Source organism: Procambarus clarkii, chromosome 37 (assembly GCF_040958095.1).
Source record: "Procambarus clarkii isolate CNS0578487 chromosome 37, FALCON_Pclarkii_2.0, whole genome shotgun sequence".
NCBI lineage: Eukaryota > Metazoa > Arthropoda > Malacostraca > Decapoda > Cambaridae > Procambarus > Procambarus clarkii.
This window is the reverse complement of record NC_091186.1, coordinates 29106635-29129851: the sequence shown is the minus strand read 5'-3', so window position 1 is coordinate 29129851 and position 23217 is coordinate 29106635. Positions and strand designations below refer to the sequence as shown.

Sequence of the window (23217 nt, the reverse complement as noted above, 5' to 3'; positions counted from 1 at the left end):
GTCTGTGCCTTCCGCGCCTTTGCCCTCTGCTCAGTCATCCTTTGTTACTCCGTCCCCTGTGGTGTCGGCCCCTGCACCATCGCCCTCTGTGATTGCGTCCCCTGCGACTCCGCCCGCTCAGTTGCCGGCCTGTGTCCCGCCGACTCCTGTGCTTCAGTCCCGTGTGGTTCCACCGTCTGTATCAAAGCCCTCTGTGCGGCCTCTTCCCGTGCCTACCGCCCCCGTGGTGGAGGGAGCCGAGCTGGAGATGCCTGACTTCATGCATCGCCCACGAGGGTCACGTAGTCACGTTAACGCGCCTATGGAAATGTGGGCACAGTGGGATGCCTACAGGAAGAAGTACCCGCGTCGTTACTATCCGGATAAATATGAAGATGATTGACTGTGTGTGTGGTTCTTGCTTTGTGTTGCTTTATTTCTTTCGTTGGTTTGTTGAGCTATGTGTTACGGGTTCCTTTTTTTTCCCCCTGTTTTCTTACCTAGTTCTTGCTGGGTTATAATGCTCTAGTGTTTTTTCTTTTTTTTTGACTATTTCATTGTTTCCTATGTGTAATATTCCATTTTTGTTTATGCTTATTTACGTTTTGTTCTCTTATCTGTGTCCTATTTACTGTGTTATATGTTCTAATGTTGGTTTGTGCTCTACCGATTCTTTATTTTTTATTTTGATATTTTACTATGTCATGCAAATGTGTTCTGTTTCCTTTGTTCTGTGTACTGTGCTGTGTATTGCTTTGTTGTATTCCCTTGTTAATTTCCTGCATTTTCTTTACTATGTTGTATTTACAGTATTGTATTACCATGTTCTGTTATTGTGTTCTCGATTCTGTGGTGTGTTGTGTAATTTTGTATGTGTATTCCTTGTTTATATTTTACCTCTGGTTTTATTGTGTTCCTTGTGTGCTATTGTAATTACTGACGCTTTTGGCGCGCCCCGTCTGGGTAGTGCTGCTTTTGTTTGTGTGTGTGTGTTCTTATGAGTTTTATGTTATTCTTTGTTTTCACTTTTGTGTTATGTTGATCTGTGTTACTTGTTATCTGTGTTGTTGTTGTTCTGTGTTCTTTGTTACTCTGCTTTCCTGTTTATATGGTTACTGTACGCTGTAATTGCTCTGTTTTAATAATAAAATGAAAAAAAAACTTGAACTTGAACCAGCACCCTTGAACTTTAGGGCAAAATTATGATCCGTAGAATTATTTTTACTGTTTTTGCATGATCAATGTGTCCAAGTTTTACAATGTATCAAAGATAACAATAAATCAAATCGTGTCATAAAATGATATTGCGAAATATATCATAGGAGTAAATTTGGCCCAGTGTCATTTGCACTCTTGGATGTAAATGGCGACCCGCCCATTTTTGGGCACGTACACAACAGCATTTACTGGGAGATATTGGGTGAAACTTACCCCAAAGCGAGCTACATAGTCTCCCCGGCTTGACATCTTGTTTTGATAATTACTTACTTAGCCTTAAGTGTGTGCCTTCAACCTCGGACAAACAGACATTTCTATTTTTTATAGAATTATGGTAAGTGCAGCAGGTGGAAAAACTCATCATTTATAAGAGAATCGAATGTATTCCAAATGCATTTGGGCAGTTTGCTTTGTTTTGCTGACGGCAGTTCACGGTCACTCGATTCACTGAATCATACAGGAATGGAAAACATATTAATATATTTCATCAAATGTATATACTGTCTGTGTTATTAAGTGAACATTTTAAGTGATATGAACTCGGGGCCAGGTACGGTAATTATGCAAAGGATACGTTGCATCTAACAATTCTGAAGACATTATAAGCAAAGATTGATTTATTGCTTCAGGAAACACATGGGAATGGTTCGGTGGCTGCCTCGAGGCTTCACTCAAGGTTACTTGGGGCAGAAGTCGGCCACCAACTGGCAGAACACCCAGGTCAGGTTTACCGATCACTACCTTCCTCTGACGCAGAGATTGTTCTCGTAGTTGTTTAGCAACATTGAGGAGTGTTGTGAAAGGTAATCGGAATGGCACCGGTTGGCGCACAGTATGGTAAGATAATAAAGAAGTTATTAAGTAGACATAATTCGCTTCTTACCGTTTGTTAATTTTAAAATATTAATGTTAAAGCTTTTAAATTTAAATTTGTCATATTACGTAAATATATTGAAGTACACTTTAACTTAAGGTACAAACATTTCAAAGTTTGTACTGGCTACAAATTACATTCTTTCTGAAATCTAGCACAAGTTTATTACTAATCTTAAGTATTTTTTTTATACCGATTACAGTTCCAGCTCACCGCATGGCCTCGGGCTCTTCAAGCCGCAGGCCTGAACATGCCCGCTGTAAGTATCTAAATACTTGATCACGTTGTCTATACTTTCTCTAATCACGCCAGAAAAGGTAACTAGTTTCACTTTTCTAGTGCACCCACTTGATCATCCTGGGCGTGCCCCTGTCCCAAACTACCACAGTTTGGACATGGCAGGGCCCGATCTAACTGATCTACTGAGCCGCCCCTCTGAGGCTGTCTCTCTCAATATCCCACGTGTTGGTTCTTGCCCGTGGTGTATGGTGAGTGCTTTATTGTCTTCTAGCTTGTCTCACATTTATACACTAAATCATTTGGTTTAGGTTAATTATTAATCTTAATGTTTCATTCCAACAGGTTGGTGACACCACCCGGGTGTTTCCCTTGTGGAGCAAGTGGGTAGCCTGCTTGTGCTTTCCCCTCGGCCTCATAGCCCTATGCCTCAATTACGAGGACCGTTGCTCATTCTGTGACTACGTGTCGACCCATTAAGGCTTAAATGACCGTCCAGTAGCGTGCAACTGGACGGTTTCCCTGAAAGATACCTCTTGAAGCGGCTCTTGTTGGACCGTCAGGGATAAAAAAAAATGGATAAAATTTAGGTTTTAGGGCTTGCATTTTTTAAAAGTGAATGTCTTGACATGTCATATTTTATTCAACTATATAATTTAAGTATTTTTATAACTTTTAATTTTCTAGTTTAAGCTCTAAACGTAATAAATTTTATCTAAACTGATGATTTAATATTCATTTAATATGAATTAATATTGTGCCCGCTTAAATTTAAACCTACAAAGTAAATGGTTGCCACCTTTTTTAATAAAGCAGAGACCAGATTTGCCGTTACTCCATAAATATTGGTTACAGTAAATGTTAAGTCATGCAACACATAACTAGTGATACTACAACATACCTGCCTAAGTCTGTCGCAACTGGCAGGAAAGTTACCAGACACTGCTAAACAGCCCGTCGTTCACAGCTGTAATTTAAGTGTTACTTCAATCATGCACTGGTTTTGGCCCCCTTCCGCCCCCCCCCTTCCCCTTCCCCTTCATCCCATTCCACAAGCTTGTCATAACACGGAAAGTAATTTCTACTGGGGCACTACTAGTGTAGCCAACAGAACCTGCTGTGATAAGTTTAATTTGTATCGCTATCAAATTCGGTTAACCCTACCAGGAGTTTACCTACAAATAGGAGACACTCTGGAGCCGGTAGGTGTAGCCTGGGCGCGCCCTCTGGCAGTTTCAGGGGGTAGGAAACAATTGTATTGTTCGAGTCAATAATACACCTACAGGCGGAGGCAGTTTACCGAAGTCTACACCATAGCCTTCTCTACGCAACTATCAAACTTCCACCTCACTATCTGGGCCCGTATGCGCCGTGAGGGAGCTTGGTGGTCGGCTGCCAGAGTGATGCTCCTTGGGACAACTCTAACCATTTGTGGCCTTAGGCTCCTGGTGTTGCCTTCGCCAATTATGCCGGACTGCTTTTGTTAGTGTTTCGTTTTCTACCCCTCTATCTGCTAGTTTCCTGCTGACCTGACCTGTTCAGCTCGTTGATACTGTGAGGTGGGCTTAGTGGACGGCTGCTGGAGAGTGATGCTCCATGGGACAGTCCTGTCCTTGTGTAGCCTTGTGCTGCTGACCTCTCAAATTTTGCTCCACTTTTCCTTTTGTTACTTTCTTTTTTTCTTTCCTCTTCTATCTGCTAGTTTCCTGCCGACCTATTGCCCGTTTTTGTTATTCCTTTGGAATAATTCTATTTTGACGCCTGGGTGCTTAAGGAGGCATACTCTTGTACCCGTAAAACTGTAGTACCCAACGTAGAGAGCGAGGGTAACCTTTTGTCAATCCCCCTTTCGTCATCGAACCCGATCTCGACGGACTGACGGTTCTTAAGGTGGCGTTTGCAGGCCGTATCCCCCTCCCCGCTCAGCTCGTTGTCGCCGTGTGGGGGCTTAGTGGGCGGCTGCAGGAGTGTGATGCTCCTTGGGACAGTCCTCTGTCCTTTTCTAGCCTTGTGCTCCTGCTGCCGTCCTCTCCAATTCTGCTGGGCATCTTTTCCTTTTCCTTCTGTTTCGTTTTTCTCCCCCCTCTTCTCCTATCTGCTTGCCGTTTCCTACCGACCTTTTGCTCGTTCTGGTTCTTCCCTTGGACTTCTTCTATTTTGACGCCCGGGTGCTTGAGGAGGCATACTCATGCACCCGTAGAACTGCAGTACCCGACGTAGAGAGCGAGGGGAACCTTTTAATGTCAATCCCCACTTCGTCACTGAACCCGATCTCGACGGACTGTCGGTTTCTTAAGGTGGCGTTTGTGGGGCGTATATTCGCGACGCACCCCCTAGGAGGCCCCGACAAGATCGGCGATAGCTTCTTGTTGGGTGTCCTGCCTCTAATTGTGGCTCCATGGTGGGTGTGGGGGCACATTCGTGAGTGAATTCTTAATTTCGTCAAGATGATTACCCCTGCTTCGGCTTCTTCTGGTTTACCTTCTCAGGCTCGTGGGGTGGGCGACCAAGCCCCCCGAGTCGGTCCGTATTGGAAGACCGGGCTCTGTAGCCTCCGCTGCATTGGGCCCCGACCTTGCTCCTCCTTTGGCCTCTCTGACTCCTTCCTCTGGCTCCCCTCCCTCCTCTGTGGTTGGGTCGAGCCCCAAGCCCCCAGTGGTGACTACCTCGTCCCCTGGCGCGGCTCCTTCTCTAGTTGTAACTACTGCGCCTTTTAACCCCTCTCTCTCTGGGGGTTCTCACCGCCGTCCTCGTCACGGCCGCCCTCGCTAGATTCCTTCCAGTTCTGCTACCTATCAAGCCTTGTTTGGTCCCGCTTCGTGGGCCAAATATTTTGATCTCCTCCCTCTTGATTCTGCGCCTCCTGACGATTTCTCCCTCCATCGACATCTCATTGATTCCGTGGATGCCTCCATTACTTTCAACCCCACTCGTCTCGGTACACGTGTCGTTGCTGCTGCTCCTCAGGATGCTGCTTCCCGCTTGGCTGCCTTATCCTGCCTTGGCGAGACCCCCGTTCGGGTCTCGAAGAACGTTCAGTTGAATGCCAGTGTTGGCACTATTTTGCTCCCGCCCCATGTTGCGACCGGTGTTCGGGACCTGCGCGACTGTCACGACGATATTCGACATATCCTTGCTGCCCAGGGCCATTCTATTCTCCAGGTGGACACGTTTACTCGTCCCCCTCGTGGTAGTCGCCGTCAACCCCTCCGGGTTGTGAAGATTACCTTTGATGGTAGGACCCTTCCACCCTCTGTCATTCTTGCTGGTGCCAGGTGCTCTGTCCAGGAGTACATTCCTTCTCCTCGGCTCTGCAAAAAGTGCTGGAGGTTTGGGCATGGTGCCCTCCGCTGCTCCGGGACTGTCTCTCTCTGTCCTTTGTGTGGTGGCGAAGGTCACTCTTAAGTCGGAGTGCGCTTCTCCCCAGGCTCGTTGCCTCAACTGCGGTGAGGCCCATCCTACCTTCTCCCGTGCGTGTGTCCATTACAAGCTTGAGGCAGCCGTCCTCAACCTGAAGCACCGGGAGCGTTTATCTTTTCCTGAGGCGAGGCGCCAGGTTCGCCGGCTCCCGCCTTATGCTAATATCTCTTATGCTCGCATGTTGCGCTCTTCCTCTCCTCGTCCTTCCCGCCTTCCTCAGACTCACAACCGTTTCTGGGCCTTGGACCCTGATGCGCCCACTGCCCCCTCCTCTGTCCCTTTGGGTTCTCTCCCGAAGGATCCTCCTCCTGGTCCTCTGTCTGGGGTTCCCCTTCCTTCTACCCGGTCTGTCGTGTCTTCTGTGTCTTCTTCCTCGTCCCCCTCCGATCCTCCTTCCCATCCTCTTCCTCCATCTATCGGCTCTCCCCGCCGCCTGTCGGTGCGGGCGGATGTCCATCGCTCTCCTAACGGCCGTCGTGTGTGCTCTCGTTCGGCTTCTGTTGAGACACTGGAATCCGTTGCCCGGTACGTAGTTGCTGGGACACCGGTCTCTAAGTCAGAAGCGTAAGCCTGGCTCCTCTCCTTCCTCTTCCCCGGCGGGTAAGAAGGCTTCGCTTTCTTCCTCGGCTCCTCCTTCTGGCTCTGTTGCTCCTTCCCCTCCCGTTTCAGTGCTTGCGCCCCCTGTTCCTGCTATGGAGGTTTCTTTGGCCCCTGCTTCCCTTTCGGTTGCTGCTCTTGCTGGGGTGCGCTCCTCTCTTTCTACTCCCCCTCTTCCTGCTGCTGTCCTTGACTGCTCCTCTCCGTTGTCTCCTCCTCCTCCTCCTCCGGACCCTGCCCGCCCACCTCTGATCTGTTCTCCCGTTTCCTTCCCTCCGTCTTTGCTCAGTTTACCCATGCCCCCTAACCCTGACTTTGCTGACCCTGATCCCGACCCTGATATTCTTTAACGTGCTCTGTTGGTCTTTCGCCTTTGTTTCTTCCTTGTTCTCTGTTTTTGTCCTTTCTCTTCTCGTCGTTGTCCATTCTTCAATGGAACGTTCGAGGTTATTACGCCAATTTCCTCGAACTCCAACTTCTGGTTTCGCGGTTTTCGCCCCTTTGTGTCTGTCTCCAGGAGCCAATGCTTGGTGCTCGTCCTGGTCGTTTTCGTGGCTATTCCTTTCTCTCCCCCCCCCCCCCCAACCATTGCTGGGGCTTCTAATTCTTCTGCTCTCTTGATTCGGGCTGATGTTCCCTTTGTTCCTTTACTTTTTCCTTCGCCTCTCCATTGTTCTGCTGCTCGTATCTTTGTGGGGAAATGGTACACAGTTTGTTCCATTTATCTCCCTCCGAGTGTCCCGCTCGCTCTTCCTGATTTGAAACACCTCCTAGACTCCTTGCCGGAGCCTGTGCTCCTGCTGGGTGACTTCAATTGTCGTCATTCTCTTTGGGGTGACGTTCTGACGAATACCCGGGGTCGCCTCCTTGAGCCGTTTCTCCTCTTCTTCCCTGTCTCTTCTGAATTCTGGTGAGCCCACTCATTTGGACTCTCGAACTTGCACCCTTTCTTGTCTTGATCTTTCTCTCTGCTCTTCTTCTCTTTACTTAGATTTCACGTGGCAGGTTCTTGATGACCTCCATGGAAGTGATCATTTCCCCATCCTTGTTTCCTTTTTCTCTTTTCGCCCTTCCCTCTCTTTCCCTAGGTGGCAGTTTGCTAAGGCGGACTGGACCCTATTTTCCCTCAGTGCTACTCTCTCTGACCTCTCCCTTCTGCCCCTCTCTCGCGCGCTCCTCCTTTTTCATGACACTGTCTTCGACGCTGCCCTCCGCTCTATTCCTCGCTCTTCCTCTCGGGGTCCACGGAAGTGCGTTCCCTGGTGGAATGCGGACTGTGCTCGGGCTGTCCGCTGTAAGCGTGCAGCCTGGAAGAAGCACCGCCGTAGGCAGACGACCGATTCTTTTCTTTCGGAAAGCGAGTGCGGTGGCCCGTAGGGCCATCCGTACGGCTAAACGTGAATGTTGGGCATCTTATGTCTCGACAATTACGTCCGAAACCCCTCTGGCCCAGATCTGGAAGCGTATCCGCAAGATAGCGGGTAAGTTCGTTCCCGATGTTTCACCGGTCCTTCACCTCCATGATACTCTTGTGGCGGACCCGTTGCAGGTCGCTTCCGAACTGGGTTCCCACTTTTCTTCTGTTAGCTCTGGTCTTCATCTTCCCCAATCTTTCCTTCTTCGTAAACCTGTCCTTGAGTCTCGTCCTTTAGATTTCTGCACTCATCTTCAGCTTCCCTATAATGATCCCTTCTCTCTCTGAACTTCGTTCTGCCCTGGCCCTCTGCGGTTCTACGGCGGCGGGCTCCGATGGTATTCATTATGAGATGCTTCGCCATCTCCCTCCGAGCACGTCTCAGTATTTACTGAGTCTGTATAATCGGATCTGGGAGTCGTCGTCAGTCCCTGAGGACTGGCTCGATGCCGTTGTCCTCCCTGTTCGCAAACCGGGGTCTCTGGGTACTTCCCCTAAGGACTTTCGCCCTATTGCTCTCACAAGTTGTGTCTGCAAACTCTTTGAACGTATGGTTAACGTTCGTCTGATGTGGTTCCTGGAACACCATCACCTCCTCTCCCCTTCTCAATTTGGTTTCCGCAAGTGCCGCAGCACGACAGATGTCCTGGTGAACTTGGAGGTCTATATTCGTACTGCTTTTGCTGCGAAGACCTCCGTTGTTGCCGTCCTTTTTGACCTAGAAAAGGCTTACGACACCACTTGGCGTTATCATATCCTATCTCAACTTCATTCTTTTGGCCTTCGTGGTCATCTCCCTCTCTTTCTCCGCAGCTTCCTCTCTCGTCGTTCCTTTCGGGTGCGCCTTGGTACCGCTCTCTCTCCCTCTTTTCAGCAATACGAAGGTGTGCCCCAGGGTAGTGTTCTGAGCACTACTCTTTTTCTGGTTGCCCTCAATGGTCTTCTTTCCTCTCTTCCTTCTGGTGTCTTCTCCGCTCTCTATGTCGATGATCTTACCCTTTGTTGTCAGGGTGATGATTCGCCTCTCCTTCAACGCCGGCTTCAACTTGCAATTGATGCCGTGTCGTCTTGGGCCACAGGTCATGGCTTCAAGTTCTCTACTTCTAAGACTTGTGCCATGACTTTTACGCGGAGACGGGTTGTTCTTCGTCCCTCTTTGTCACTTTATGGTCATCCCCTTGAATACAAAGATTCCGCGAAGCTTTTGGGGTTATTCCTTGACACTCGTTTGTCTTGGTCTCCCCATATCTCTTACCTCCGTGTTGAGTGCTCTAAGGCCCTTACCCTCCTTCGGGTCTTGTCCCATACTTCTTGGGGGGCAGATAGGCGCACTCTCCTTGCTTTACATTCCTCTCTCGTCCTGTCTAAGCTCGATTATGGTTGCCCTGCTTACTCGTCTGCTTCTCCTTCTACTCTTCGCCGTCTTGATGCTTTGCACCATACTGGGTTGCGCCTCAGTTCTGGTGCCTTTCGTTCGACTCCCGTCCTTAGCTTGTATGTTGACACTGGCTTCCTGTCTCTCCAGGACCGCCGTGATCGCTACTGTCTTCGCTATCTTGCGCGGTCCTTGCAACATCCTTCCTCTCGCCTCTGTCGTGCTTTAACTTTTACCCCTCCTGCGGTTCCTGTTCCTCTTCACCACCTCCGTCTTTCTGTCCGGTTATCTCGCCTACAGGATTCTCTTTCCGTTCGTATTTCTGATGTTTCTCCTCGTGTTGTTCCTTCTTTGCCCCCGTGGAGGGTCCCTCTTCCGCGGTTTTGTACATCCTTGACTCGTATCACTAAAGCTTTTACCCCTCCTACGGTTCTAAAACGCCTTTTCCTCGAGCACTTTTCTTCTCACTCCCGCTCCGTTTCTGTCTTCACCGATGGGTCTAAGTCAGCGGACGGTGTTGGCTACTCTGTTGTTTTTCCTGATCGCACTTATATGTGTCGCTTGCCTCCGGAGACTAGCATCTTTACAGCGGAACTTTATGCTATTCTCTATGCTCTTCATCTCCTGCTTTCTCGTTGTCAGTCTTCCTTTGTGGTTGTTGTTGACTCTCGTAGTGCCCTCATGGCTCTCGGGTGCTTTAATCCAGTTCATCCAGTAGTTGTCGAGATCCAGCATTGGCTGTTTCTCGTTCACAGTAAATTTAAGTCGGTTGAGTTTTGTTGGGTTCCCAGCCATATTGGCGTGTCTTTAAATGAGCGTGCGGATGCTGCCGCTAAGGAAGCTGTCCGCTCTTGTCCCATCTCTCGTAAAGGCATTCCGTATTCCGACTTTTACCCGGTTATCCATTCCTCAGTCCTTACCCGTTGGCAGGCTTCTTGGTTGTCTGTTACTGGTAACAAGCTACGTACTCTTAAATGTTGTGTTTCCTCGTGGCCGTCCTCCTTCCACCGTAACCGGCGGTGGGAAACAGCTCTGGCGAGGTTGCGTATTGGCCATACTCGCTTAACCCATGGTCACTTGATGGAGCGCCGCCCTGCTCCTTATTGTCCTAGTTGCATTGTCCCTCTTACGGTCGTGCATGTCCTTCTTGAATGTCCTGACTTCCAGGACGAGCGTGTGTCTTGCTTTCCGACCGCCCCTCGCGGTCACCTGTCCCTCGATAGAATTCTTGGTGACTCGGATACTTTTGATATCGTTCGCCTTATGCGTTTTTGTTCTCGTATTGGCATCCTTGGTGATATTTAGCGCCCTCTGATTGTTTTGCGTATTTGATGGTGCTACATAGCCTTCCCGGTTTGGTGCCTTCTTTTGATAATTACTTACTTACTTGCAGGCCGTATACTCACGACGCACACCTAGGAGGCCCCAGCATGCTCGGCGATAGCTTCTTGTTGGGTGTCCTACCTCTAATTGTGGCTCCATCGTGGGGTGTGGGGCCCATTCGTGAATGAATATTTATGGTTCGTACCTGTGTTCTGTTCCTCCTTTACCTTCTCAGGCTCGTGGGGTGGGCGACTAAGCTTCCCAGAGTAGATCAGTGTTGGAAAACCGGGCTCTGTAGCCTCCGCTGCATTGGGCCCCGACCTTGCTCCTCCTCGGCTTCTGACTATTCCACTCGGCTTCCCTCCCTCTGTTGTTGGGTCGAGCTCCCAGTGGTGACTACCTCGTCTCCTGGCACGGCTCCATCTCTAGTTGTAACTACTGCACCTTTTAACACCTCTCGGGGGGGTTCTCGACACGGCCGCCCTCGCTCAATTCCTTCCCGTTCTGATGCCTATCAAGCCTTGTTTGGTCCCACTTCGTGGGCCAAATACTTTGATCTCCTCCCTCTTGATTCTGCGCCTCCTGACGATTTCTCCCTCCATCGACATCTTGTTAATTCCGTGGATGCGTTACCTTCAACCCTACGTCTTGGTACACGTATTGTTGATGCTCCTTCTCAGGATGCAGCTTCCCGCTTGACTGCCTTATCCTGCCTTAGCAAGACTCCAGTTCAGGTCTTGAAGAACGCTCGGTTGAATGCCAGTGTTGGCACTAGTCTCCTCCCGCCCCATGTTGCGACCGGTGTTCGGAATCTGCAGGACTGCCACGATGATATTCGGCGTATTCTCGATGCCCAGGGCCATTATGTCCTCCGGGTTGACACGTTTACTCGTCCCCCTCGTGGTCGTCGCCGTCAACCCCTTCGGGTTGTGAAGATTACCTTTGATGGTAGGACCCTTCCACCCTCTGTCATTCTTGCTGGTGCCAGGTGCTCTGTCCAGGTTTACATTCCTTCTAGGCTCTGTAACAAGTGCTGGAGGTTTGGGCATGGTGCCCTTCGCTGCTCTGGGACTCTGTCCTTTGTGTGAGGGCGAAGGTAACTAAGTAGGAGTGCACCTCTCCCGAGGTTCGCGGCCTCGACTGCGGTGAGGCCCATCCTACCTTCTCCCATGCGTGTATCCATTACAAGCTTGAGGCAGCCGTCCTCAACTTGAAGCACAGAGAGCATTTATTTTTCACTGAGGCGAGGTGCCAGGTCCCGCTTTATTCTAATGTCTTATGCTCGTGTGTTGCACGCTTCCCCTCCTCGTTCTTCCCACCCTCCTCACTTGCAACCGTTTCCGGGCCTTGGACCCTGTTACGCCCGCTGCCCCCTCTGTTCCTTTTAGTTCTGTCCCGAAGGGTACCCCTCCTGGTCCTCTGTCTGGGGTTCCACTTCTTTCTACCTGGTCTGTCATGTCTCCTGTGTCTTCTTCCTCGTCTCCCTCCGATCCTCCTTCCCATCCTTTTCCTCAATCTACTGACTCTCCCCGCTGCCTGTAGGTGCGGGCTGATGTCCATCGCTCTCCTAACGGCCGTCGTGTGTGCTCTCGTTCAGCTAATGTTGAGATGCTGGACTCCGTTGCCCGGTACATAGATGCTGGGACACCGGTCTCTTTAAGTCGGAAGCGTAAGCCTGGCTCTTCTTCCTCCTCCTCGGCGGGTAAGAAGGCTTTGCTCTCTTCGTTGGCCCCTACTACTGACTATTGCTCCTTCCCCTCCCGTTTCGGTGGTTGCACCCACTGTTCCTGCTATGGAGGTTTCTTTGGCCCCTGCTTCCCTCTCAGTTGCTGCCCATGCTGAGGTGTGCTCCCCTCTTTCTACTCCCCCTCTTCCTGCTGTTGTCCTTGACTGCTCCTCTCCGTTGTCTCCTCTTCCTTCTCCTCCGGACCCCGCCCGCCCACCTCTGGTCTGTTCTCCCGCTTCCTTCCATCCGTCTTTGCTCAGTTTACCCATGCCCCCTAACCCTGACTTTGCTGACCCTGATCCCGACCCTGATCATCTTTAACGTGCTGTTACTTTCACCTTTATTTCTTCCTTGTTCTCTGTCCTTTCTCTTCTCGTCGATGTCTATTCTTCAATGGAACGTTCGAGGTTATTATGCCAATTAACTCTAACTCCAACTTCTGATTTCGCGGTTTTTGCCCCTTTGTGTCTGTCTCCAGGAGCCGATGCTTGGTGCTCGTCCTGGTCGCTTTCGTGGCTATTCCTTTCTCTCCCCATCCCCCCCAGCTGTTCCTAACTCTTTTGCTCTCTTGATTCGCTCTGATGTTCCCTTGTCCCCTTACTTTTTCCTTCGCCTCTCCATTGTTCTGCTGCTCGTATCTTTGTGGGGAAATGGTACACTGTTTGTGTACCATTCATCTCTTCCCCCCCCCCCCCCCCCCCCCCCGAGTGTCCTCGCTTTCTCTTCCTGATCTGAAACACTTACTGGACTCTTTGTCGGAGCCTGTGCTCCTGCTGGGTGATTTCAATTGTCGTCATTCCCTTTGGGGTGATGTTCTGACGAACACCCAGGGTCGCCTTCTTGAGCCGTTTATACTCTCTTCTTCCCTGTCTTCTGAATTCTGGTGAGCCCACACATTTGGTCTCTCGGAGTCGCACCCTTTCCTGTCTTGATCTTGTTCTTTGCTCTTCTCTTTACTTATATTTCACGTGGCAGGTTCTTGATGACCACCATGGCAGTGACCATTTCCCCATCCTTGTTTCCTTTTTCTCTTTTTGCCCTTCCCTCTCCTTCCCTAGGTGGCAGTTTGCCAAGGCGGACTGGAACCTATTTACCCTCGGTGCTGCTCTCTCTGACCTCTTCCTTCTGCCTCTCCCTCGTGCTCTCCTCCTTTTTCATAAGTCTTCGACGCTGCCCTCCACTCTATTCCTCGCTCTTCCTCTCGGGGTCCACGGAAGTGCGTTCCCTGGTGGAATGCGGACTGTGCTCGGGGCTGTCCGCTGTAAGCGTGCAGCCTGGAAAAGGCACCGCTGTCGGCAGACGGCGATTCTTTTGGAAAGCGAGTGTGGTGGCCCGTAGGGCCATCCATATGGCCAAGCGTGAATGTTGGGCATCTTATGTCTCCACAATTACGTCCGAAACTCCTCTACCACAGATCTTGAAGCGTATCCGCAAGATAGCGGGTAAGTTCGTTCCCGATGTTTCACCAGTCCTTCACCTCCATGGTACTCTTGTGGCGGACCCGTTGCAGGTCGCTTCCGAACTGGGTTCCCACTTTTCTTCTGTTAGCTCTGGTCTTCATCTTCCCCAATCTTTCCTTCTGTGTAAACCTGTCCTTGAGTCTCGTCCTTTAGATTCTGCACTCGTCTACGGCTTCCCTATAATGGTCCCTTCTCTCTCTCTGAACTTCGTTCTGCCCTGGCCCTCTGCGGTTCTACGGCGGCAGGCTCCGATGGTATTCATTATGAGATGCTTCGCCATCTCCCTCCGTGCACGTCTCGGTATTTACTGAGTCTGTATAATCGGATCTGGGAGTCGTCGTCAGTCCCTGAGGACTGGCTCGATGCCGTTGTCCTCCCTGTTCGCAAACCGGGGTCTCTGGGTACTTCCCCTAAGGACTTTCGCCCTATTGCCCTCACAAGTTGTCTGCAAACTCTTTGAACGTATGGTTAACGTTCGTCTGATGTGGTTCCTGGAACACCATCACCTCCTCTCCCCTTCTCAATTTGATTTCCGCAAGTGCCGCAGCACGACAGATGTCCTGGTGAACTTGGAGGTCTATATTCGTACTGCTTTTGCTGCGAAGACCTCCGTTGATGCCGTCCTTTTTGACCTAGAAAAGGTTCACGACACCACTTGGCGATATCATATTCTATCTCAACTTCATTCTTGTGGCCTTCGTGGTCATCTCCCTCTCTTTCTCCGCAGCTTCCCGTCTCGTCGTTCCTTTCGGGTGCGCCTTGGTACCGCTCTCTGCCTCTTTTCAGCAATACAAAGGTGTGCCCCAGGGTAGTGTTCTGAGCACTAATCTTTTTCTGGTTGCCCTCAATGGTCTTTCCTCTCTTCCTTCAGGTGTCTTCTCCGCTCTCTATGTCGATGATCTTATCCTTTGCTGTCAGGGTGATGATTCGCCTCTCCTTCAGCGCCGGCTTCAACTTGCAATTGATGTCGTGTCGTCTTGGGCCACCGATCATGGCTTCAAGTTCTCTACTTCTAAGACTTGTGCCATGACTTTTACGCGGAAACGGGTCGTTCTTCGTCCTCTCTTTGTCACTTTATGGTCATCCCCTTGAGTACAAAGATTCTGCGAAGCTTTTGGGGTTATTCCGTGACACTCGTTTGTCTTGGTCTCCCCATATCTCTTACCTCCGTGTTGAGTGCTCTAAGGCCCTTACCCTCCTTCGGGTCTTGTCCCATACTTCTTGGGGGGGGGGGCAGATAGGACGCACTCTCCTTGCTTTATATTCCTCACTCGTCCTGTCTAAACTCGATTATGGTTGCCCTGCTTACTCGTCCGCTTCTCCTTCTCTTCGCCGTCTTGATGCTTTGCACCATGTTGGGTTGCACCTCGGCTCTGGTGCCTTTCGTTCGACTCTCGCCCTCAGCTTGTAGTTGACATTGGATTCCTATCTCTCCAGGACTGCTGTGATCGCTACTGTCTTCGCTATCTGGCGCGGTCTTTGCAACATCCTTCCTCTCGCCTCTGTCGTGCTTTGACTTTTACCCCTCCTGTAGTTCCTGTTCCTCTTCCCCACCTCCCTCTTTCTGTCTGGTTATCTCGCTTATAGGTCTCTCTTTCCATTCGTCTTTCTCATATTTCTCCTCGTATTGTTCCTTCCTTGCCCCCGGGTAGGGTCCCCTTTCCGAAGTTTTGTAAATCCTTGACCCGCATTACTAAAGCTTTTACTTCTCCTACAGTTCTGAAACGCCTTTTTCCTTGAGCACTTTTCTTCACACTCCCGCTCCGTTTCCATCTTCACCGATGGGTCTAAGTCTGCGGATGGTGTGGGCTACCCTGTTGTTTTTCCCTGATTGCACTTGTCTGTGTCACCTCCCTTCGGAAACTAGCATCTTCACAGCGGAACTTTATGCTATTCTCCATGGTCTCCGTCTCCTGCTTTCTCGTTGTCAATCCTCCTTTGTGATTGTAGTTGACTCTCGTAGTGCCCTCATGGCTCTCTGGTCCTTTAATCCTGTCCATCCGGTAGTAGTCGAGATTCAACATTGGCTGTTTCTTATCTCTAGTAAATTTAAATCCGTGGAGTTTAGCTGAGTTCCCAGCCATGTTGGTGTTTCTTTAAATGAGCGTGCGGATGCGGCCACTCGAGAGGCTATCCGTTCTTGTCCCATTTCCCGTAAAGTTATTCCTTTTTCCGACTTTTATCCGGCTATTCATTCCTCCATCCTTGCCCGTTGGCAGGGTTGTTGGTCTTCTGTTGTTGGTAACAACCTGCGTACTCTTGAGTGTAGTGTGTACCTGTGGCCTTCCTCCTGCCACCGTAACCGGCGGTGGGAAGCGGCTCTAGTGCAGTTGCATCTTGGCCGTACTCGCTTAACTCACGGTCACTTAATGGAGCGCCGCCCAGCTCCTTATTGTCCAAATTGCATTGTCCCTTTTAGCGTTGTGCATATTCTTGTTGAATGTCCTGACTTCCAGGACGAGTGTCTTGCTTTCCGACCACCCCTCGCGGTCACTTGTCCCTCGATAGAATTCTTGGTGAATCGGATACTTTTGATATCGTTCGCCTTATGTGTTTCTGTTCTCGTATTGGCATCCTTGGTGATATTATAGCGTCCTCTGATTATTCCCCACATTTGATGATGCTACATAGCCTTCCCGGTTTGGTGCCTTCTTTTGATAATTACTTACTTCATCGACGAATTTTGTTCGAACCAAAGCGCTATGCTTCACCAACGTACTACAAATAATCGCCAACAGAACCTGAACACCTAACCTAAGCCACAACATGCTAATGGGATGAAGTTTTGCATCGGCATTGTATAGACTTGAGGCGGCAGGTATAAGTTTGAAGAGTGGAAATGTGTTGGTCTTGCTACTATGCCAAATATGGCAGAAGAGCCGAAGAAAAGGAGCTGGTGGAGATATGGATAAACTTTAACCAAGGAAAAAGAAAGCTGGTGAAGAAAACTGCAATGCAACGCACATGCAACAAGTTAAAGCCCCGCTACTGTGCCGGGTAAGGCCACTATGGGCTCACCATAACCTGTGCTACTTTGAACGTTTTGTTCAAAGTAGCTGAATCTCAAACGGCACACGCAAATCGTTTGATTGGTAAATAGTTATTAATCCAAATTTCAAATGTCTTGTGAATACTGTTGACACATCCTGGTATCGGCAGCTACCATAAGTGTTAGTGTTTACTTATTAGTAAATACATTGGGGGATAAATATAGGTTAACATACGACTCGGATCGTTATAAATATTGAAGTTACTGGCTGAGCAGCAGAGTTAGAGGCGGGGAGTTCGCTTGGTGCTAGGAAAGCAGGACTGCAACACGGTCGTTGATCGTTCCCAGGACGGGTGATGGCACACGAGGGATTTTTTTATATTATTATTTTCTACCACAGACGTGGCCACACATTTACAATGGTAATCAGCATTTATAACTTGTATTCTGTCCTTCATGAACAGGGTTAGAGATCTGTTAAACATATAATTCAGTGATTTATTGAACAATCAACCACAGAAGGTCATTGTAGTGCTATTAAAATGCTAAGCTAATCTACAAACATAAATACACAGATTTACGTCTGGCCTACATTAACTGTGTACGAGGTGTCTTTTTACAGTGTCATTAATGCGTTTACAAAGGAGACACAAGGGAGTGGAAGGCTCGAGGGTGGGTCCAGTACAGTATGTTGACAGTACAAGAATTCTCGTGTCTAAAAGGAGCTAAAATCTCTCTACAGTATTACTAAAAATACTGCGCATGATTATAGGAAATTAAAATAATTCGTCCACGTGAGACATAGTAACCGTCTGGTCACATGTGCTTCTGGCTAATGAAAGATTAAATGACATTATCTAACTTGAATCTTTTATAAACCATCTATTGACCCCACAGATTTACTGACCCCTTTTGACCTTCAGCCATTTATCTACCCCCCTGGATAGTCGCATCGACTCTTGGGGTTAATATTTACCATTTTTTGAGGCACGAGACTAAACTGTACTGTGGATGCCCAGCTGCGACTACAAACACAGCAACGGTGTCCAAGCTGCTGCTGCTGCTGTTGATTTAAGGGCGACGACGATCGTGGGATCGGATGCGCCCCAGCGTACCTGTATAGGGTTAATCGCGGAGCCTAATGGCGAAATGAATGCTGCTTGTCAGCCCCCAACTATATTGCAAAAGTTATCCAGTGCCCTCGGCAGAGCAGAAGCCAGCCGCCCACAGTGGCTGGGGGCTGGGCACACGAGGAGCCCACCAAGATCCGCCAACTCCTGGCACCTCTCGGCCAAGCTGGCACCTGCATCTGGCATCTAATAATTATTTTATTTAATAAACAAAAATAGATTTATTGCTTTACGAATCACAAGGGAATGGATCGGTGGCTGCCACGTGGCTTCCCACAAGGTTGCTTGAGTCAGCCAAGAACCGGCAGAACACCCGGACGTGGTTCATCGATCACTATTCATTTGTGACTCGGAGATTCTTCTCGCAGTTACCAATTTGCTGCATAAAGGAGTGTGCAGGAAAGTATTCGCAATGCCACCGGTAGGAGGACATTCGACTAAGATATTTCGGTGTTGGTCATATATTTGGGTAATGAATTGATTGGTTTTACTGTTTTTTTTTCGGGAGGGGGAGGGGGGGATGTGAATATACTTTAGGGCTAAAATATTATTTGCTTTGTTCCCAAACTTCTTTAAATTTTATTCTAGTTGCGACTGGCCGTGTTGCTTCTGAAGCAACACGTAGTCCGATTGACTATGCTCACAGTAAATATTACTTATTTGTTTTTACTTTATAAGAAAAATTATTATTTTTTGTTACTTAATAATAAATACTATTACTTATTTTTTTCCTACTTTGGTAGACACAGCTTAATATAAGTTACAATTTGTAATGTTTATTTTTCTCCCCAGTATGTGTCCGCACTCACCCTAGAGGTCCTACCTCTTCAACTCCCGCAGTCCACTTGTGGAAAGGCCTGACCTGATAAATCAACTCCACTGCCCCTTTGACACGGTCCCTGTCAGTGTCTCTAGGGACGGTACATGCCCCCACTGAGGGGTGAGTATATCATAACTTTTATTACGTTTTTCATAGGCACTCTGGTTTATATATTAAACAACTTTTTCTTAATCAGATTACCGACGGGACCCGGATGTACCCCACTTTAACTAAGTTTGTAGCCTGCTTGCTCTTCCCCTTCGGTCTGCTGGCTTTGTGCTTCAACTATGAAGACCGTTGCCTCACTTGCAACTACGTTTCTTCCAGCTGAAGGGGAAGCTGGTCCTGGCCAGCCGGAGTAAGGCAGGTCAGCCTCCCTGAGGAGGTCCCTGGAAACAGGGGTCACGAGGACTATCAGGACTAAGAAAATGAACAAGGACCCATGTCTACAGGTTTTAGAACAGATTGTAGCAAAACCTTGTTGCCTTCTTTTTAGTGCTACTAATGCTTTATAACTGCATTGTCATATGGTGTTTTAATTCTTGTATTACAGATTAGTTTCAGCTGTCTGGTTCTTGACATGTCTTGATAACAAATTTATATAAATCCTTTGTGTACTTACTTTTACTTCTACTTTCAATATGGAAAAGCTAAACTTTCATATTATGAGACTAGATTCAAAGAAGCAAAAGGCAACATGAAAAGCACATGGAATACCATCTCTAATATCCTAGGAACTAAACAACACTCCCACAACCAGATAACACTCTCTAAGGATGGCCTTACACCGTCATCTGATTTAGAAATGGCGAATGAATTTAATAGCTTCTTTTCATCGGTTGGTGCTAACCTTGCCAGTAAAATCCCACAGACTCAGACACATATCAACACATATCTCTCAGGCAGCTATCCAAACTCTCTTCTCCTTTCTCCAGTCAGCCCGACAGATGTTATGTCCATCATACACACACACTAAAAACCAAAGCTCGGAACATCAGTGAAGTACCATCCATTGTATACAAGAGCGCCTCCCACGCCCTTGCGCCACCTATAGCTCTGCTGTTCAACAAATCCCTTGAGTGTCATACCTTCCCTGGTATCCTTAAAAATGCAAGAGTAACGCCAGTTCATAAAGGAGGTAATCCGGCAGACATAAACAATTATAGACCAATATCAAACCTACCCATACTATCAAAAATATTTGAAAAAATTATCTACAAACAGCTTTACTCCTACCTCGTAAAATTCGACATTCTTAGCCCGTGTGGGATATTTGGGTTTGATTCTGATTAATTAATAATTAAAATAGTAAATTAAATTACGAAGGACCACCCGCTTTTAAAGTAAAGAGGGAAACTGAGAATTTCAGATCATTAGATAAAATTCTAGAGAAAACCAGTGACTATGGATATGACTAGAAAGTATGATCATAAGAATAATTAATGGGCTGTATTATTAAAGAAACAAACCTCAAACACCTACATTGGGGGGTTATTACTGGAGGTCAGTACGTCCAGGAATCAGTGTGGTTCGTTCACTTATTCAATTAATAATAATCTAATCCTATAAATAATGCTGAATATAATATTATTCATATAAAGAAGGACATGAATATGAGCATAGCAATGAGTTACAGTAAATCACACATTATGTTGAACATTCTGAATGTATCAAATTGCTAGAATATGGAAAAAAGAAATAAGCCTTAGCTTGTAGTAGGTTCCTTTAGATAACCCTGGAAGTCCTCTTAATCTCCAAGTCTGGTACACTGATGAATGGCACGGTTAACATGGAGAAGACAGCATGAGGAATTCGTCTCTCGAGCTGCAAGATAAATAACTACCAGTAGCAATTGATTTAACTACTCAATTCATATTCAAGATTATTGATATCTACAGATGGAATTCTAATCACCTGTTATTAGGTGTTATCTCGCCGCATGACGCGCAATCACCCCGCTATTATTAAACCTGTAAATGATGCATCAAATAAAAGGTACTTAGCTGTGGGCACTGTATAAGTATTAAGATTGCCGTAATTTCGCATCCCAGGCTCCGGTGAACCTATCCTGGATTGATGCGTTTCAAGCTGGCTGATCACGTGTCGTCAGGAACCAAGTCTAGGGTCCCTCTTTTAACACCAGCACTAGTTGAAGATATTATCTGCAAGGTCGTTCACGCCTCACAGTGGCTGCTTTCATCTGCGGATGAATAACACCTGCCCGATTTGCTGGGCAATGGCATCGTTTATGAGTACGGTAAGTACAGTTCTGCCTCCTTCCGGCTCTGCACGTGTCCGCGTACCGACCGACTCACCGACACAGAGGATGGCGTCCCCCAACCCACGCCGAGTCGACGTTCATAACACAAATTATTGTCTTGAACATTAATATTTCTCGCATTCGCGCTTGAAACTCTAAAGACTGGACGGGTTTATTATTTAGAGGAACGAAATATTATTTAACTATTTAAGAATAGTAAATATATAAGGGAGAGGAATTAATGTCTCCCCATGGCATTCATTAATGACGTTAACACTAAAGCGAGGTAGACGCTATGATTCTAACGCTCTATTCGGCTTTTAGTTAGAGAACAATTCGTCTGCAATCAGTTGTCATACAGAATGCTTTAATTATGGAGAATCGTATTTAATTCTCACACAAATTGAATATAATGTTTTTACTATAAAGAAATCTGACGCAATACTGGCGTCAGGTGACGTGAGAATTCTAGCCTAATGCACAGATGAATTATTAGTACAGGAGAATTCTACGAGTTGTTAATTTCACTTACTACAATATTAAGTATGGTTAGTAATAAGTAATGAGAATACAACAATGCTGTATTCGATGTTGGAAATATCCAACAGCCCGTCAGTTTGGCTTCCGCTCTCAAAAGAGTACCAACGATGCAATTATTAGTCTCCTTGATATAATTTGCTCAGCCCTTGACAAAAATGAGTTTCCGATTGGACTCTTCATTGACCTGAGAAAGGTCTTTGACACTGTTAATCACAATTACCTCTTACGTAAACTCCATCATTATGGAATCCTAGGCCATACACTGGACTATATCCAATCCTATCTTAGTGATAGACACCAATGTGTAGCCATCAATAATATAACCTCTCCCACTCTACCAATAACCGTTGGAGTGCCACAGGGCAGCATTTTGGGACCTCTCCTATTTCTTATATACATCAATGATCTGCCTAATGTCTCTAACATTCTGAAACCTGTTTTGTTTGCTGATGATACTACCCTCATCTACTCTAACCCCAACCTACATACACTAAATAATGTTGTTAATAATGAATTAAAAAAGTCCACTTATGGATGTCAACCAACAAACTAACACTTAACATAGAAAAGACCTACTACATCTTATTTGGAAGCAAATCTACAAATGCAAATCAACTTCATATAGACAATGTAAACATTAGCAATAAAAATGATGGAAAGTTTCTCGGCCTATTCCTAGACAAGAGACTCAACTTCAGTACCCACATACAACACATAACAAAGAAAGTCTCTAAAACAGTTGGTATACTCTCCAAAAACAGATATTATATACCTAACTCTGCTCTCATCTCTCAATATTATGCACTAATCTATCCCTATCTTAATTATGGTATCTGTGCATGGGGTTCAACCACTGCAAACCACCTCAAGTCCATCATCACCCAGCAAAAATCTGCTATCAGAATAATAACAAATTCTGCTTTCAGACAACACTTAGCCCCCTTGTTTGTTTAACTCCCTAAACATGCTAAACATAATCTCACTCCACAAATTATCTTGTGTCAACTACATTTACAAAACCCTGTTCTTAAATGCAAATCCTGCTCTGAAACTCTCCCTGGACAGATGTAATAGGACCCATTATCACCACACCAGAAATAAATATCTCTTTGATATCCCCAGAGTCAAACTTAATCTGTGTAAACACTCTATGCAAATAAAGGGATCCAGTCTATGGAACTCACTCCCTATTGAATTGAAAAGCTGTCCAACTTTTGCATCATTCAAAAACAATACTAAAAAGTACCTAATTTCATCTTCATAGTTTTTTTACCTATTGCTTTAAAATTGCACTGTATCTATTGCTACCCAATCTCCCAATCTTTATGTACCCAATCTGAACATCTTTATCATTGTGATCATTGCTGTCTTCTTATATGTGCTGTCAATCTGCTGTATGGTGTCTATTAATCTTGTTTAAATTACCAATCAAGCTGTCAATGTAATCAGAGCTTTAATATACCAATGTGCTTTAATATGCTTACTAATCTCTCTCATCTCATTTTTTTTCTTGCAATGTATTTGTTATCATTTTATTAATTCTGACTGAATTTACCTACTTAAAATTATCTGTTAGATTAAGGACCTGCCCGAAACGCTGCGCGTACTAGTGGCTTTACAAGAGTGTTAATATTGTACTATGCTATGTATTCTCACAAACCCAATGTACCTTCTTGTATATAAATAAATAAATAAATATATATATATATATATATATATATATATATATATATATATATATATATATATATATATATATATATATATATATATATATATATATATATATGACAATGTCAGACCACGGAGGAAAAATGAAACAGGAAATTTCCTTAAGTACTTTCGTATATTAAAT

General features: G+C 46.7%; 1 protein-coding gene and 1 long non-coding RNA gene across 2 annotated transcripts; both read left to right on the top strand.

Moving 5' to 3' along the window:
• The first annotated feature begins 1876 nt into the window (after positions 1-1876).
• LOC123766000 (uncharacterized) lies at positions 1877-3032 on the top strand. The gene is made up of 4 exons (XM_045754861.2): positions 1877-2034; positions 2274-2330; positions 2411-2559; positions 2654-3032. The coding sequence occupies exons 1-4, from the start codon at positions 2010-2012 to the stop codon at positions 2786-2788; spliced, it is 366 nt and encodes a 121-aa protein (XP_045610817.2). The 5' UTR covers positions 1877-2009; the 3' UTR covers positions 2789-3032.
• Positions 3033-3375: 343 nt separating this feature from the next.
• Positions 3376-19125, top strand: LOC138371964 (uncharacterized). The gene is made up of 3 exons (XR_011230590.1): positions 3376-3510; positions 18535-18682; positions 18759-19125. It is a non-coding gene; the product is annotated as an uncharacterized lncRNA (long non-coding RNA).
• The last annotated feature ends 4092 nt before the right edge of the window (positions 19126-23217 follow it).

Excerpts from the sequence above, each read along its gene's own strand:
- LOC123766000 (XM_045754861.2), top strand. The coding sequence starts at position 2,010 with ATGGCACCGGTTGGCGCACAGTATG. Across the intron at positions 2,035-2,273 it reads ACCGGTTGGCGCACAGTATG|TTCCAGCTCACCGCATGGCC; the intron begins GTAAGATAATAA and ends TACCGATTACAG. Across the intron at positions 2,560-2,653 it reads GTTCTTGCCCGTGGTGTATG|GTTGGTGACACCACCCGGGT; the intron begins GTGAGTGCTTTA and ends TCATTCCAACAG.